Raw genomic sequence first — 17,586 nt, 5'->3', positions numbered from 1 at the left:
TATAGACAGATTTGTTTAAGCTGTACTTAAATTTTCTTTTTATAATATTAAGTCAAATTAAATAAAATAATACGGGAAATATTTTGTCCAAATCCCAATCCTGGTTAAGGAGAGGGAAAGGGATTCTCATAATCTTTATAAACGGCTCCTTTTATTAGTTAATGGGAAAAGAAGGATGATTGACAGGTGGCGATAACCCATGAGAGGAGTATGAAGACAATCAAAGTCTAGTCTACACAAACAGTTCATATAGTTTCAGTTACCTAATACAATCCATGAACCTGTTTTCTTGTGATGGAAAATTATAGAAGAAAAGAAATTTATGCCATGACTTTGAACCTTCTGTTGTGGCCTGGTCCATGCTTGCTTGGCACTTGTACTTATTGGTCCCTTTGTCTTGACCAAAACCTGTTTTTTTTCTTCTTCTTTTTTCCCTTAAAACTCAAAAAGAGATTCAATGGATCATGGCTGTCTGTCTACATTCATCATAAAAGTCGTCTAATATAAAGAAAATAATTTGAATCCAAAACTCTCTTTGCAGCAGCAAAACACTCTTTTTATTTGGTTATGCCTTAAATATAAGCTTTTGCGAAATTAATCAAATGGGTAAAAATGATTATGATTTTGAAATTAGGGAACAATTGAATTCAAGTCTCACTTTCCGCTAATTAAGGCTCCTTAGAAACTAGAAATGCTTATAATTTGCTCAAGTTGAAAGAGAAATTGATTATTATTATTTTTACCATTATGGTTCTTAATACATTTTCTCAATGCTAACAATTAATTGCTATTGCTTCTTCACACATTTACAGCATGGTTTTCATTTTCTTTTCTTTAATTACTATTAACATAGCTGCCAAAACAAGTATGCAGCTTAGGAATATATATATATAACCCTGGTATAATACAATTGAAAGGCATGCTTCAGGTTTTAAACCTTGTGGATGGTACTTACTAATCAATCAAACAAAAAAATACATATAAAAATTGCATAATAAAAAATATGGGAGACATCATTGAAATGCATAACTACCTAATCAAACAACATTTTTCGTTGAGTTAATTATAAGCATGATGCTGGGGGAAATTCTCTTAAAAAAGGACTCAGGTTGTTGTTGGTAGATTGATTTGTTCACCCTTTTCCTTTGACCTTTTCAGTGCTTCATAATTATAATCCTATGCCTTCTATATTTTATCAGTAAGTGTCACTCTTTTCATTAAGAATTTATATACTTTGATGGTTCAACAGTGCCCAAACACATGAAAGGATGAATCTGTATTCTAATTATCAATTTGTAATCTAATTTGATGCTCATCTTTCTGCAAGAAAATTGGATTCATTTTACAGCAAAAAAATTGTAGGGTCGCACTGGCTCCAGAAAGATGTCCTTGTAGGTCATCAATACAATCTGTACTTGGGGAACTCCAAGAAAGCTAGTACTTGTCTGGCTGGTATCATCTGATCATGACCTCTTAACACCTTAATCATCAGGCTTTGGCATGAATAATACCCTTTCAGTTTTAGATCTCCAGTAGAATAGTCACGAAGCATTATGTTTTTCTTTATGACATTTCTTCTTCTTTTCTTTTTTTAATCTTATTTCATCTGGTGATGGTGCCATGGACTTGGGCAACACTTAATTTCAACATAAAAATTTCCAATTTGGTAAAGGGTACATTTAGCAGTGCTTAAGATGTGTGAGATAAGATTTTTAATTTAAAAATGCGAGATTTGGTATTACTCAGAAGTACAAATTGTATTTGATTCTACAAGTAATATTCACATGCATTTTTATGAATGGACCCTAGAATGGAAAAAGGGAAAGAATAGCTAGAAAAGGCATTTGTTTGTTTCTCCTTAATTTTTTCAAAGTCAAGAGGTAGCCCAATCATCTCTCCCTAACTAAATTGCAGACTCAGAGACCTTGATATTTTTAATTATTATTATTTTTTGGGGGTCATGTATCTATCTTTTCTATAGGAATTACTAAAAAGATTAAGATAAACAAGTGTTGTAAAGAATCAAGGAAATGCACCATGTCTTTTTGGTACCCCTGCTCTATATATATTGGGCTTAAAGAGCACCAGCAGTAGTAGTAGGTGAGTGAAAATGAAAATATAAAAGGCAGGCCTTCCATTCAAGTTTTTCACATCAATAGCCACTTGTATCATCATCTCACCTTCTCCTTAGACTCAGCTCTTTCTCCTTCTGTTATTCAAATTTGGAAGGTATTCTTTTCTCTTCTATGTGGATGATCAAAAGTTTCTTTGTGGCAGTCACTCTATAAAATACATTCACAAGTTTTATTTTTGGTCAACATTAGTTCTTGATTATACAAAAGATGACTATGAAGAAAGGAACATGGAAATGCATAATCTTGAGCTGTTACAAGACTGAACCCCTGCCTGAATCTGAAAATCAGGCCTTAAAACATACTTCTTTTCGGAGGCGATCCCTGTCAGAAGTGAGTAATCCTAGTTCACCACTCTCCATTGAGGATCTTTCAAACTCTTTCGCAGGTCCGAAACTGCATATTTTCGCATTTGCAGAATTAAGAACCATAACGCAGAGTTTCTCAAGGAGTAACCTGCTCGGTGAAGGTGGGTTCGGACCTGTGTATAAAGGGTTTGTCGATGATAAGCTTAGGCCTGGATTGGCGGCTCAACCTGTAGCTGTGAAGTCTCTTGACCTGGATGGATTGCAGGGCCACAAGGAGTGGATGGTTAGTTAGTTCTTGATACATAGTCAATTTGTTTAGTTTTCTTGCTTACTAATGAAAGAGTCTTTGTTATAGTAATCTTGAAGAAAGAAAGAAAGTATAATAGCGTTGCTCAATCAATTAGTGGTTAATTTTCGTGCAGGCAGAAATAATCTTTCTTGGACAGCTGAGACATCAACATCTGGTTAAATTGATTGGATATTGTAGTGAGGAGGACCAAAGACTATTGGTATATGAGTACATGCCAAGAGGCAGCTTAGAAAATCAACTCTTCAGAAGTATGTTTCTTGTTCTTATACATAATCTCGTGAGTTGCCTAGTGATTTTACTCCTTCAAATCTCATATTTTAAATGTACAGAACTTGATAGTTGGACGAAATTTAGAAGACTGAGACTGATTTTAATAATGTAATATTTACATCAATTCGACATATTAAGGTTATATTTATGTTGTTTGTCTGCTGAAACATAGTTTCTTACTAGAATTTTTCTCCCTGACTAATTTGCAGGGTATTCAGCTGCGTTGCCATGGTCGGCTAGGATGAAAATTGCATTAGGTGCAGCTAAGGGTCTGGCCTTCCTTCATGAAACTGATCCACCGGTGATATACCGAGACTTCAAGTCTTCAAATATCCTTTTAGACTCTGTAAGCCTCTATCTTCAGCTTTATGCTAATGAGAACAATCAGCCAATCTAATGGAAAAAAATGTTTTTGTCCTCTAGGATTACATTGCAAAACTCTCAGACTTTGGACTTGCAAAGGATGGTCCTGATGGAGAAGAGACACATGTAACAACCCGAGTAATGGGAACGCAAGGTTATGCTGCCCCTGAGTATGTCATGACTGGTAATGTCAATCAATTATGTATCTGATTCCTTCCATATCAAGTTCTTGTTTCTATTTTTGAAAACTGCCTGAAGTTTTATTGGTTTAAAATTGTCTTATCCTGAAAGCTAACCCAATTCAACATCCTGATTCCAGGTCACCTAACAACAATGAGTGATGTATACAGCTTTGGTGTAGTTCTGATAGAGTTGTTAACCGGTAGACGTTCAATGGATGACACCCGCCCAGGTCGAGACCAGAATATTGTAGAATGGGCAAGACCATTATTAAAGGATCTAAACAAGCTAGACAGGATTATAGATCCAAGACTTGAAGGACAATATTCAAGCAGTGGAGCTCAAAAGGCAGCTGCATTAGCTTACAAATGTCTCAGCCATCATCCAAAACCTAGACCCACTATGAGTTATGTAGTAAAGGTCTTGGAATCCCTTCAGGACTTTGATGACACATTTTTAGCACCATTTGTATACATAGTTCCAAATGAAAATGGCAGCAAGAAATGTTTTGGGAGGGAGGAAGGAATTAAAAGTGAAGGAGCAAAGGATGCTAGTGAAGAAATTGGACATCATAGAACCAGTCATAGGCATCCCCGCGGTTGGAGACATCGGATCAAACTGCCTGTGTCTCGAATCGGTTATTCGGATTCTGCTGTTTATGAGAATATTGAAAATGGTTTTAGCTCTCCTGAAAATCCTGGAAATTAGTAGGAGGTACAGACAATACAAATACAAGTATATAACAATGAATACCATATATACATATATATTTTGGTGTGTATTTTACAAGAAAAGAATTACAGAAGGAGCAATGCTTAAATTTCTGGAAAACCTGCATTGCACTTAAAGTTCAGATTCCTGCAAAGGAAAATATGAACTGAAATTATGTATCGTGATGTAACCAAAGAAAAAATGGAAAAGAAACAAGGAAAAGAATTGCCATTTTTCTTGGTGAGGTAAGTGTGCTTTTGTTCTTTCTTTTTCATTTTCTTCCATTTGGTTTGAGGAAGGTGGAGAAGGGACCACAAGTCGCAAGTGGATAAATATCTCCTTCTCTGCATTGAACTAGTTATTGTATGCATGTTTTAGGAATCTAAAGAAACTAGAAGAATAGACAGGCACCTAACTTAAAATGTAATTAACATGAAAGAAATTATGTTAATTATATATAAATAAAGTTGAAATGGACGAGCACCTACTACTATCTATCTATCTTAATCAGAGGTATAATTCCAAGTCCCTCCTACTAAAAGTAAAATTTGATTACATGAATATGAGAATGCTACAAAATTCAACAACCACTCATCAGCAATAACTATTTGTCTTTCTTTTTCTACCAAAGAATTATTAACTTTTTAAAACTTCAAATGGCTTCTTCCGGATGTTGGGAGCAACAAAAGATTAATTTTTGGGTTTGAATTCCTTTTTGTTTAGGTTTGAATCCTTTATCTAATAAGTTGGAACTCCTACATTACAAGGCAGAATCTCATGTTCTACAGTCTACAGTCTACAGGCAGATATTCAACAGACACTGCAACACTTGCCCAAATCAATGTTCTGTTGCTCTGAGATGTAGCATCTTTCTAGACTGAAAATATGTAAATGCTAATCAAATGATTTGGAATAAGTCTTGATGGAACAATCAGGAGCATGCTTCAATGCTGATGCAGAAGTATGCAGTTAATCCTGGTGGCAGCTAGAAGATAGCATAGCCACCTTCAGCACCCAATCTATGACTTCTACTTCAAAGGAAACCCGCAGCATACCATGTGAATGATTGTTGATTGAGTGTTTAGATTATACAAACTATCAATCAACTGTGGGAAAAAAATGTTCAGAAATTGTTCGAGTAAGGGAATTTCCAATTAAGCATGGTTGGCTCTCTGTTACAACTTACAATTACCTACCTAACTGCTAGAAGAAGAGCATTGACTTAACATTACGAGAACCTCACTGCAAGGCAAAAGCTACTTGCAGACTGATTTTTTTACACCTCTGAATTCAATGAAATTCATTACCTAAGTTGCTCTTAAATAAGAGTGCAATGAACCCAACTATAAACTAAATCCCAATTGCAGACAAAAACAATCCATTGATAAAAGTGGTCCAATGAATCCAAACAAAATTCAAGAAGATAGTTCAACCTGCAAAACAGAAGCTTACTAGACATCATCAGAATATAAAAGACAAAAGCACCCACTTCAGTTCTCAAATCAACCCAAAAAGTAAAATCTATTTACAAAAAGAAATTCCAAATTTCTTACAAAGATAAGATCTTTCTTGGTCTTTAACAAACAAGTAAAAAGAAACAAATAATACAACGCAAAACAAAATAAAAAGAAGACTCGATTAATTTCTTTTAAGCACAAGCGCATGGGTTATCAAGAATCATCGTCAGATTCTCATCTTCGCTTCTAAACAACAAGTACCCAATAGTCAACCCGAAAACAACAGCCAAAAGCACTCCTCCATTAAAAGACATAACAGCAAGCATCAACAAGTACCCAATAGCCGAATTGACCCCAAAAAGCACAGCTCCGGCAACACGCGCCACCGACCACTTTCCTCCACCAGTCTTTGATTGAAGCAGAGGCTCATCTACCCCCACCGCCGAACCAGCGTTTGCGGCGTTGACTTTAAGTTGCACGCGTCGGTTTTCAAGAAATTGGTACGAGGCGGAAGTGATTACACAGACGAGAAGAGTTAAACCATAACTTAGCCATGTCTTGGTTTTCCATGAATCGAAGAGGAGTGTCACTTCTTTGCTCCAGTAAAACGTCATGTGCATCATTTTTCTTCTTTGCTTTTGTTTTTCCGATTCAGGGAATTCAAGAAAATAATTAGAGCGAGTTTTAGAGAGAGAAAGTCAAGAAAAGGTCAATGTAATGACGGAGATGATGAAGAATTTGTAGCGAGTTTTTCTGTGCAGTACAATGGAGTACGCTTTGCGTGAGTTGTACGTTACTTGATTTAGAGTACATAATCACCCTTTGAAAATTTGAGTTCAATTTTAAATATTTTAATTATTATTCTATATTTGTATTGTATCCATTGACTGTTAAAATATCTTATTTTATTTATTCTTTAATTTTGTATTCTATCCATTTATTGGGAAGTGAACACGTAATCTTTTTCTTTTTTTTTTGTCAAAGGGTTAAGAAAGATACAATTAAGAAACGAGGAGTACAAAGTTATTAAGAACCTCTCTGGCAAGCAAGTTTGCTAAGTACAAAGCTGAATTGTTGAACTTGCAAAGAAGGATATACTATGAAAAATATTTATTATTAATTATTATTTATTGGAAAAAATATATTTGAAAGAAAATTACTAATGTATATCAACTTTAATTAGTGTCTGATATTAATATATTTATATTTGGTATTCAATTTTGAATTTTAAAGTTATCAATTTTAAAGAATTATAAAATATTTATCATATTATATATAAGGAAAGTTATGTTTTTCGCATGTGCCATCAAAAACTGTATCCTCCATAAAAATAACAGTTTGACAATGTTCAAGTATTTAGCATATGTTTTTTATATTATTTTTTTATTTAATAGCTTATTAATTTAAATTTATATAATAATTTACTTTAAAATTATTGGCCTTATATTGTTTTATAGTTTTTTATTATTCAGAAACTTAATAAACTAATACTTTAATATTTAATAAATTTTAAGCTCATCATATGTATTAGTTATAAAACATTAAGTTGTAAATAATAATTTATTATTTTAGGTACATATATGATAGTATGTTCCTTTTTCTTTTTCTTTTTTTACGTTTTTTTTGTTTTAAAGGTTGGAAAGACTTTTAGAAAAGTAAGGACCGTTTTAACATATAAATAGTACGATGAGCATCGTTTTTATTCTGATTCTTAAATTAATCTCATAAGATATTATAAATTTTTTATATTTTAATCTTATAATTATGGAAAACCATTTTGTCCATTAGGGAGCATTTTGTAGCTTTTTACAGATTTTGTTTTTAATTAATTATGAGCCAAAACTTATTGATTTTACTAGCTTTATAGATTGAATATTTACCTTCGAGATGGCGTTTCTGCTTTAGCTAAAAATTTCCAGAAAGAACGAAGAGAGTAAAAGTTGAGAATGTGGGCAGAGAAAACATACAGAAATAATGAAGATGGTGAGGTGTTTTATGTGTTCATCAAAATGGGCGGTGAAGAATATGAAAAATTGTAGTACAAGTGATCGACTTATTTTGTACTACGTACTATTACTCCTGCTGCTACTGCATAAGCACAACCACAAACTGACATTAATCTTTATGCCCACAACAACCATTCCAAGTTCCAACTCCATATCAATTCACCTTAATTACCTCCTTTTGTCAAAATATATATACTTAACCTGACATTAATTTCATTAGGTTACTCCACCAAGATTACCAAAGAAAGTAAAATAGTGTATTGGTGCCAACTGTAGCGTTATATAGATAACCACTTACTATCCTGTCTATAAGAGGATTCATACATAAAATTTAGAGTTTGTTATAATATAATTGATGGATTCATCTAGAGGACACATTTTTTAGGGTTCCTTGCCAAATTACAAAGCATGGGTCATTGAGTCAATAGACCTTGTTTCTAAATGGGTTCTGTCTGGAATGATTTTGGCATAGTAACAATATAGTGGATAGAGAAAAGTCTGGGTTGTGCATGTAAAAAAGAAATATATATATACCTCGACTATTATGAGTGGCGACTTAAAGAAAGAGAAAAATATTTACTACTCAATAATTACGTTATTTTTTAGCTCTCGACCTAATTGGAGATAGACGACCTTTGTTACTTTTTAGCTCTCGACCTAATTGGAAATTTAGCCGATCTTTGTTGGCGTCTAGAGTGTAATCGCTTGGAGTGTGAAATTTTAGATACTCTGTTAACATGCAAGCCAAATTTATAATATTTGTCAAAGGTGCGGCAATTTGATATGACCCATCACTTTATCCTATCAATAAAAATAGAACGAATTAGAACTTTCTTTTTGTATGTCGGGGTCTCAAGTTAATGGGTGACACCACCATTGGACTATAAGATTCAAGGTGTAATCTTTGGCATTCATATACCCACTGGAAGTTTCACTGCCAGTTATAAAGCTTGAGCTTCTGCTGGCACCAATTCATGCAGTGCGAGTTAATTTAAAAGAGGTGAATTTGAGGGATGTGTTGATATGATGGGTTCCATCTCCTGTGTCCCATTTAAAAATACAAATCGTCTATTATGTCTCCCTCTTGATGGTGTGAAAGTTAAGGATATTTCCTTAACTAATGCACATTAAATTTAAGACTCTTCTGTAGTTAAGCGTATATATAATACGGGACAAATTTTGACTGACAATCTTTAATTACAATTCATAATTTCAATTTATATAAATATAAGACTATTGTACTTCAACTATAATGAGCTGCAAATAATAATAACTAATAAATACACTGCAGCTGTTAGGTACTTCTGTTAATATTAGATTTGTATAATATGGTGATCTATTACTATAACACAATCGTTTACATATCACCAGGAAATTTTAGGCATATATACGATTGTGAGGTATTATAAAACGGGCTGTACTGTAAAGTTTCACTTTTACTTTTTTTTTTTTTTTCCTTTACTCGTACTGTAAACACTTCGAAAACCCAGGCCAAAGCCAATTCAATAAATAAAAATTTATGTCAATTTTTATTGGAAAAATATTAAATATATTTTTTTATTATGTTAAAATATTAAATATATTTTTTAAAATTTACGATTTTATTTTTAAAAATAAAATAATTCAAAATAACTGAAAAATAGCTACACTTTAAATTTGAAAATAAAATTAGAAAATAAAATTATTTTTATTTTATTTTAGAATATTTTCCAAAAATCTCTATTTTTATATGGACTTCTTCATTGGACTCCGTTCAAAACAGGCCCGGTTATTTTGTTACTCTAGTACTCCATACCCTGCTTTGCACTAAGTTATCTGTTCTAGTCGGATTCCCAGGCGGAGTACAGCTTCACAAACTTATATAAATGTTTATTTCTACAAGAAATTTTTGGATGTTTTAATAAATACTAGTATAAAATTATTATATGTAGAGACTGTTGCTGTAAATATTTTAATAATTAAGAAAAAAATACATTTATATAGTATATGAAAAGAAAAAAGAATGTGTCAAGCATAAGCGAATGCTTTAATCTGGTGGTTAGACATTCAGTGCGAGAGCTGAATTCTCAAACTCTATAATAAGGTAACTGGAAGAACTTTCATGGAAGACACAGACCCAAAATCAATCACATTTTTTTATCCGAAAATTTTATGATATTCCCTACATCCATTAATACGTAGCTTATGGGCCCAAACTATCACAGCCTCTAATCCTCTTCCTCTCTACTTTAGATATTCTTTTTACGATCTTTAACTGATTTTGTTTATTTACTTATTTCGTCTCTTTCAGTGCCTAGCTTTAACGAGGCATTAGCAATTTGTAATGGAAACAACTCCTTTTCAAAAAAAAATAGAGAAATTAAAGAAAAAGATCACATAACATAAACCTTAAAAAGAAAAAGAATAAAACTTATTGTTAACTTAATTACCTACAATTGTACTGCTAAATTCAAATTAATAAATAAAAGACCTAATTAATTAACTTAAACTCACAAGAAAACGAAGACGACGACGAGGAAAGAAACACCGACCCATTCTTCTTCCTCGGCGAATCCAAACTTCTCCGGATTAAAAGTTTGACAGCAGAAATCAGCTTCCCTGTAGGATTAATTGGAGGAATTGAAGATTTGAATTGCTGACAGAACTTCATGTGCAATTCCAATGCTTCTGAGACACTGATAGCCTTGCTCAACCTATAGCTCTCATCTTTAACCGCCTCCTCGCATAAACCACAAATCCATCGGCCTCCGCACCTCTCGCGCACGCGAGCAATGTACGACGCCGTGCACTCTTCCGTGAAACCGCAACACTCGCACTTTGTATTCTCAATCTCCAAGCCCGCTGCTGGAGCGTTATTGTGCTTTATACCCATGGCCTCAGACGACATTCTGGTTTGAATACAGAGATATTATTTATTAGTAAAATAAATTAAACTGAAACGGAAATTTTGCTGAGAATTTAAAATTTAAAAAGACAAAGAGTTTAATTAAACCTTTGATTGTTTATTGTTCACCACAGACAAAATCAACCAACTGTTTCAGAATAAACACCGATAGAAGTTCCCCTGCTTATAGAGAGATATTTATCTCTCCTTTTCCCACTCGGTTTCTTGAAATTTTTCTACTCCTTCTTCTACAGTGATAAAGATTCTTAGCATCATGTACATGACAAGAGTATACTTAGAAGCAGGTCTGCTTCAAGTTCTAATGTTGATTTTGTGCAAGGGGTTTCAGTCGCATTTTCCAGTTGAAGATGGTTTTATTTTGCAAGTCGGAGAAGTAACCTTACGGAAGCAAAAACGATATTGAATTGTGGATTGGGCTTTTGAGTTTCACTAAATGCTATTTCACACCCCTGTGCTTTTACTGAAATTGCAACTTAGTCCTTTTTCATTTTCCTCCATTTCCTCTTTGCTTTGTTTTTTATTTATTTTAAATCTGTGCCTTTGAACCTTTTTAATATCTTTTTAGAATTGAGAAAAGATTGAGGAAGAATAAAAAGCATTAAATAAATGAAAAAAATATTATTTTGTTAGATTGATTCAATTAATAAATAGAGGAGAATCGTATACTTATTTAAATATAATCAAGTGTCTGAACTGATCCTAAACCGACTATTCATGATTTATTTGGAGGTTGGACTATAAATAGGCATGCAAACTAAAGATCTAAATCACGGTTAAGGGTCGAATAGTTCAAGATCAATTTATGTTGTTTTGGTTTTAGCTTTATCTTTAAAATAGAAAAAAATTTAATATTTTAATTTAGATAATTATAAAATTTATAATTAAGAATCATAATTTAAAAATATGAATCATGGTTAAAAAAATTAAATCAACTCAACTAAATTTTTAATATTTTTCCATAATTCAATATTTTTAATATAAATGGATCAAATTTAAATATAAATAGAAAATTTATAGATAGAGAATTTTAATTTCAATTTTTTATTAAATTAATATTTCAATTTCTTAATGATTGAATGTCCAACAACCAATTCAGGTTCAGGTTTCGTTAAGGTTAATATGGAGTTAAACCTTAACCGACTCTTTTCTTTTAAAATTTCAGATTCAATTATGAACTAAAATTATTCACCAAGATTGACTAATTCATTTATAGAATATGATTTAGAGTTGAAACCTGCCTTATAGCCAAGTCTATATCTATCTCTATTTTATCTTTTAAATTATATAAATCTAATGACTCATACTTTAATTAATTTTGATAAGTCTTCTACTCATAAATTCATTTAAATTGATTGTAGTGTTGTAATAAATACTCGCTGGCTGGAATTTTATATAAACTATTTGGTATTTTAAAAAAATTAAACAGAACAATCGAGAGTGTGATAATGCTTTATATTTTAAAAGTTTTAGTACTGTTTTTTACCACGTGTGAAATAAATGAGTGAAAATAGACAAGAGTGGTTGATTTGGAATGAAAACTTTCTTGAAGAGAGGGATTTTAACTGGCCTAGAACAATATATTTGATCAAAATACAATTGAGTGGAATGATGGCAATGCCCAATCATTAGCCTTTGAGATTTCAAGTGATTGCGTCCACGTCAGCAGCTTTTACCTTGTTGGCAATTCCTTGCCCGACTTTGCTATAATTATGAAAAACTTTTACCCATTCATAGTTGCCAAATATATATCTAGATCATTTGATTTTCAATATAAGTTGATCAATATTTTAATTTATTTTTTATAGTATTTAAATATTTTTTAATAATATATTTATATATTTATTCAATCATAATCGTAATAGTAATAATTTTCACTAAGTAAAATATCAGATGTACATTTGAGGTTCCTCGTATCAAGATGAAATACAAGCTATTAAAACACGATATTAACTATAATGTGCTCGGGTGTCCATGATTGCAGCCTAGTATATGCAGTACAAGTTGAACATGACCTCTTCCGCCAGCTGTCACTGAAAGCAACTGTTTGCGGGTATTCGAAGCCAATTTAGGTCTTGTCCCACGCGACCCACCCCAAGCGTGTAACTCTCTCGTTCGGACTGATCATGTAAGATGAGACAAGTTGAGTACTGCCGGAGACGTATAAAGTAAAGCGTGCGTGTCCAAAAACGAACCGTATTTGCCAAGCAACGACGTGCATGCGCGTGGACAATGTACGTTGTGATATTTTTGTCTTTGTCCAATCATGTCAAAGTTGGAGTTATTATACACCATGGCATTGGTGTGTACCGAGGGTTATGAATTCAGAGGAAAGAATATTATGAGTGAGCAGTGTTATCTTAGAAGGGTATTATTGTAATTTAATATGCACTAATCCTTTTGGAATCTAGCTGAAAATTATGGGAATGTTCTGAAGATTTTATTCTTTCTCTGCTTTTTTTTTTCCCTTCTAAAAGGAAAAAGATGATTACTTTTAATTTAAAAAATAAATAAATTATGATTTTACACAAATGAAACTTTTAATGGGCCGTGGGTCTGGACTGGGCAAGTGAGAGGCTTTTCCTTCGGTACATTGAATAGTGTTTTAAGGCATGTCTGATTTAGCTATTTGCCTAGTTGAATATCTAGTTTTTGCTGTTAATTTGTCAAATCATTGTTAAGAATATTAATTTACTTAATACATTTTTATTAAATAAACTATTTAAAACGAAACATACTATTTAAAAATATTATAATTAATTTTATCAGAAATGAATCTTATCTAGTTCTCACTAATATGACATTTCTTCTTCTAAATGCTATAAATATAAATATCATGATTAAACAGTTTCTGTAATACTTTTTTATTATAGATTAATAAAGAATTATTCTATTATTAATCATCTTATAAAAATAAAAATATAGTCCAGAAAAAAGTCAAATTAACTATCAGTTAATTCAAAAAGTTTAAAATAGAACTAATAAATTATTAAATTATCGACTTTCAATTATTAAAAATTTCTAATGTACTGAACAGATAAAATTAGCTATTGAAAGATAAACAACCAGTAGTTAGTTTTTAAATATTATACTAAAAAAATTATTATTTAGATTTAATATATGATCCCACCTATACACCAAATCAATAAATCATTTACACATATTTATTAGTTTAAATAATAAAATATATATTAATTATCCAATATCAAAATATAAAATATTTATCCATATGTGTCACTCTCCTACTAGTTATAATGTATATATTAAGCTTGAGTAAAACCCTCCGTATGGTTTGAATTTTAGATGTGGTGTATTATAATGCAAACATTTGTTGTATTAATTTCCAAAACGACAAAAGAATGTACCGACAGCTGAAATGAAGATCTCGTACACTGTGAAAACAGTTGTTTATTTTACGAATATTGACAAAATAACAAATATTTTATCCACTAAAAACTCATTACATTAATAAATTTAAGTAATAAAATAAGTATTTATTTAACAAACTCATTTAATATATAAATACTAATAAACTTGAAAAATATTAAATTAACAAAATGGATTAATTTATTTTATACAATCTACAATATGGACATATCGTGCATAAGTTAACTCAACAACTAAAATATATGTGCTTTCACAATTAATTCTAAAAGGGAAATAATTACCTTCATGAAAATACCAATTAAATGGAGATGCATTGTACTAGGCACCATGCCATGCAGTTTTAGATAAATAATTCAAAATTTAAATATAATTTTATAGTCAAACAAATCAATAATGAAAATCATTAGGGCTTATCTCTTACAAATGTTTGTATGGAGTGAATCTTAATTTTAGCCAAACCATTTTAGGGTTTTGTCCAAAGTTAGTAATTTCTTTTTTTAATTTCTGTTTCGAGGTTTGGATAATTTAATATTAATAAAAAACTTTAGGAAAGGCGGGTCTAATCTGAGTAGGTTGTTGTGTAGTAGGTCCATGTATTACAATTATTATTATTATTATTATACAACTATATGCAAAGATCAGATAAGATCTGCTCTAAGAAAAGATGTACATCTACTGTTTTGTCATTCCTTTTTTGACTGATGCCTCACCACGTTTTATTTTTGTTCATGTTTTGTTTTTAATTGGTTTGATTATTTAAAATTATCTCTATTTTGAAAAGTTTTGTTGTCTTCTATTAGGGGTATTGAATTCTCTTTATATAGAAGTTTTATGGTATCTCATTATGGAATTGTTGAATTCTCTCTATATGTGAAAGTGGTGAAGAAAAAAAAAAAAAATTCAATTCGAGATTCAAATAATCAGGCTCAGTGAAAAAAAAAGTCAATATAAGACTTAATACAATCAAATGGAGCGTTCTTCTTACATAATTGCTATTTACTGTTTCATTAATACGATTAATAATTTTTACGAGTAAATTTCTTTATATATAATTTTTATGTTTAATATTTATTTTTATCTTTATATCAAAATATATTTACTACTCTTTATTAATAAAAAATTTATAATTTTATTAAAAATAATACAATAAAATGAAAAGTTAGCAACTTGGTTTCTCATAACACCATTAACAAAAAAAATTCCTTTCTTCTCCAATTTATTTTATTTGCTACTACTTTTTTTTTTCTTTTTCTTAAAAAATTCTCAATGTCCAAAGGTAAATTTAAAATAAAAAATTAAATGGAGAAAGGATTTATTTGTTTCTTAGTGGAATTTGTTTATTTGCTAAGAAAATAGGTCTAAAACATTATTCAATAGAAAGATGTCTCATTCTGGAGAAGGATAAAGAAATTCCTTCTTTAATACATTTGAGTTTGGGAAAGGGTGTTTTGGAAAAATCAAAGGAGTCAATGCTTTAGATTTTCTAATTCATATAAATCTAAAACGTAAAATAGTATAAAGGCTGAAAAAATAAAATAAAATAGTTATTATATAACCCATGATTAGATTTGAATGAGCTCCGGAACTCAAAACTGAGATCATATATTATAACTTGGGTTAGTTGGTGGGTTTTAAATGGCTGAATATTTCTAACTTGGGTTTATTGTTTGCGAAGCAAGCAATTACTATTACTAAGTCATTTTCTTTTTGTTCTTTTTTGCAAAAGTGAACTATGAACAATTTCTAACGTGATGGAACAATGACATGCTAATATAATTATAATAAACTATAATTTGACTAATTCTTTTATGGGTGCAGGGACACTATGGTTGGCTTGACACTTGCTGGATTAGGATACCTATCCAACATTATTGTTTATCTTATTGAAGAATTTAACTTCGAGAGCATCAATGCTGCTCAGGTTTCAAATGTGGTTACTGGAGGCAACAATGTATTTCCTATTGTTGGAGCCATACTAGCTGATTCTTTCTTGGGATACTTCTCCGCTGTCGCTATATCTTCTTGTGTCTCTTTTCTGGTATTAATCTCTACAAAATAATGGATATGATTGACATAAACATATATTCATTCTTATTTAAACATGCAGGGACTGGTTCTTTTGGTCTTAACTGCACTACTTCACTCACTGAGGCCTGCACCTTGTGAGATAGGGTCAAGTTTATGCCAGGCCCCATTTCAGGCATTCAATATTCATTACTATATGGATCCTTGCTTCTGACATCTGTCGGCTTTGTAGGATCTCAATATACTTTAGCAACAATGGGAGCAAACCAATTCAATAAACCTGAGCATCAGAATACTTTCTTCATCTGGTTTTTCTTCACTCTGTATTCTTCTTCTGTTGTTGGTGCAACAGCAATCGTCATCATAGAGGAAGATGCTAGTTGGGCGCTAGGATTTGGCATATGTCTTGCTGCAAATTTCATCGGACTAGTCATTTTTCTGCTTGGAAATCGATATTATCGAAATGATAAGCCGGAAGGAAGTCCATTTACAGGCTTAGCTCTTGTAGCGGTTGCTACTATTAACAAGAGGAACGTCCTGTTATCATCTAGGAGCGAGGACTATTACCATGAGAAAGATGCAAAGGAAAAAGAGGCAGCTGCTTCAGTGCTGACAAAGAGCTTCAGGTTTGAAGCTGGATTTACTGGGTTTTTCTGTTACATTAATTACTTTTATTTTATACACAATTTTCTTTCAAAATGACATGTGATATCAGCTTGTTATATTAATAGATGAACAAAAAAAGAAAAAAGAAGAATCAGGCTACCTTAACATACAACTATCTGCACTATAGTAAGAATCAGGCTACCTTACATAAGAATTTTCCATTTATGTTTGCTATCAATTTGAAGTCGGTTTAGACTTAAAATAGAGATTCTAACTGCTTGTTCCCTTTCATTCTTAAAATTTTTTATCAAAGTTTTATATTTTTATTCATAACGATTTTAAATTGATAGCGATTCTATCTTTTTCTTAATTATTTTATATTATCATTTAGGCAGTTATGTGATTCTTTTTCTATAAATATAATGAGTTGTCTTTTTATAAGAGTGGTGATAGAAAATAAAAAAATTAAGTCTGACATTCAAATAATTTAATTTGTAAAAAAATACTTATAAAATTAATATGTGGTTTAATGTCATTAAATAGAGCATATATTTTTCACAAAATTGTAATTTATTATTCCGTCAATATTGTACTTATCTATTTATATATATTTTTAAATATTTGATTTCTATAACAATATTATATTTATTAATCTTTATTAACGAAATACTCATATATTTCCTATAAAAAAAATTACTTTCAATTTCTATTAGTTTTTTCTTGTTCTGTCCCCTATTTTCATAAGTTTACCTACAATCCCTAACAAAATTCTTAGTGCTGCTCCATGTTCATATTAACTTTCTCTATAAAAATTGTTCAAATCCACTGCTCAGTGTATCACGATCAATGCTATAAGAGCTCATCGTTTATTAATTTTCAACCGTTGATAAAAAACAAAATGGTTTTTAATTGGGAAATCCAAATGGGCA

General features: G+C 31.2%; 4 protein-coding genes across 4 annotated transcripts; 2 read left to right on the top strand and 2 right to left on the bottom strand.

Annotated features, from left to right (window-relative positions):
* The first annotated feature begins 2,041 nt into the window (after positions 1-2,041).
* LOC8258601 (probable serine/threonine-protein kinase PBL12) lies at positions 2,042-4,523 on the top strand. The gene is made up of 5 exons (XM_002516108.4): positions 2,042-2,723; positions 2,863-2,998; positions 3,230-3,366; positions 3,444-3,567; positions 3,703-4,523. Exons 1-5 carry the CDS (start codon positions 2,343-2,345, stop codon positions 4,269-4,271), a joined length of 1,347 nt encoding a protein of 448 aa, XP_002516154.1. The 5' UTR covers positions 2,042-2,342; the 3' UTR covers positions 4,272-4,523.
* Positions 4,524-5,776: 1,253 nt separating this feature from the next.
* Positions 5,777-6,524, bottom strand: LOC8258602 (copper transporter 5). The gene has a single exon (XM_002516109.4). It carries the CDS (start codon positions 6,352-6,354, stop codon positions 5,923-5,925), a length of 432 nt encoding a protein of 143 aa, XP_002516155.2. The 5' UTR covers positions 6,355-6,524; the 3' UTR covers positions 5,777-5,922.
* Positions 6,525-10,207: 3,683 nt separating this feature from the next.
* On the bottom strand, positions 10,208-10,624 carry LOC8258603. Its single transcript, XM_025156849.1, has one exon. It carries the CDS (start codon positions 10,622-10,624, stop codon positions 10,208-10,210), a length of 417 nt encoding a protein of 138 aa, XP_025012617.1.
* A 5,227-nt stretch (positions 10,625-15,851) lies between these two features.
* LOC8258604 (protein NRT1/ PTR FAMILY 2.3) lies at positions 15,852-16,753 on the top strand. Its single transcript, XM_048372388.1, has 3 exons — positions 15,852-16,064; positions 16,134-16,203; positions 16,284-16,753. The coding sequence occupies exons 1-3, from the start codon at positions 15,852-15,854 to the stop codon at positions 16,751-16,753; spliced, it is 753 nt and encodes a 250-aa protein (XP_048228345.1).
* Positions 16,754-17,586: the final 833 nt, after the last annotated feature.

Source organism: Ricinus communis, chromosome 3 (genome assembly GCF_019578655.1).
Source record: "Ricinus communis isolate WT05 ecotype wild-type chromosome 3, ASM1957865v1, whole genome shotgun sequence".
In the NCBI taxonomy this organism is placed as follows: Eukaryota; Viridiplantae; Streptophyta; class Magnoliopsida; order Malpighiales; family Euphorbiaceae; genus Ricinus; species Ricinus communis.
The sequence above is the reverse complement of the archived record's forward strand: the minus strand, read 5'-3'. Positions and strand labels throughout refer to the sequence as shown.

Bases quoted from the DNA above. Each gene is read 5' to 3' on its own strand.
- LOC8258601 (XM_002516108.4), top strand. From the start codon at position 2,343: ATGACTATGAAGAAAGGAACATGGAAATGCATAATCTTGAGCTGTTAC. The intron at 2,724-2,862 runs GTTAGTTAGTTC...ATTTTCGTGCAG, and splicing joins AGGGCCACAAGGAGTGGATG to GCAGAAATAATCTTTCTTGG. The intron at 3,367-3,443 runs GTAAGCCTCTAT...TTTGTCCTCTAG, and splicing joins CAAATATCCTTTTAGACTCT to GATTACATTGCAAAACTCTC.
- LOC8258602 (XM_002516109.4), bottom strand. From the start codon at position 6,354: ATGATGCACATGACGTTTTACTGGAGCAAAGAAGTGACACTCCTCTTC.
- LOC8258603 (XM_025156849.1), bottom strand. From the start codon at position 10,624: ATGTCGTCTGAGGCCATGGGTATAAAGCACAATAACGCTCCAGCAGCG.
- LOC8258604 (XM_048372388.1), top strand. From the start codon at position 15,852: ATGGTTGGCTTGACACTTGCTGGATTAGGATACCTATCCAACATTATT. The intron at 16,065-16,133 runs GTATTAATCTCT...TTAAACATGCAG, and splicing joins CTTCTTGTGTCTCTTTTCTG to GGACTGGTTCTTTTGGTCTT. The intron at 16,204-16,283 runs GTTTATGCCAGG...TCGGCTTTGTAG, and splicing joins ACCTTGTGAGATAGGGTCAA to GATCTCAATATACTTTAGCA.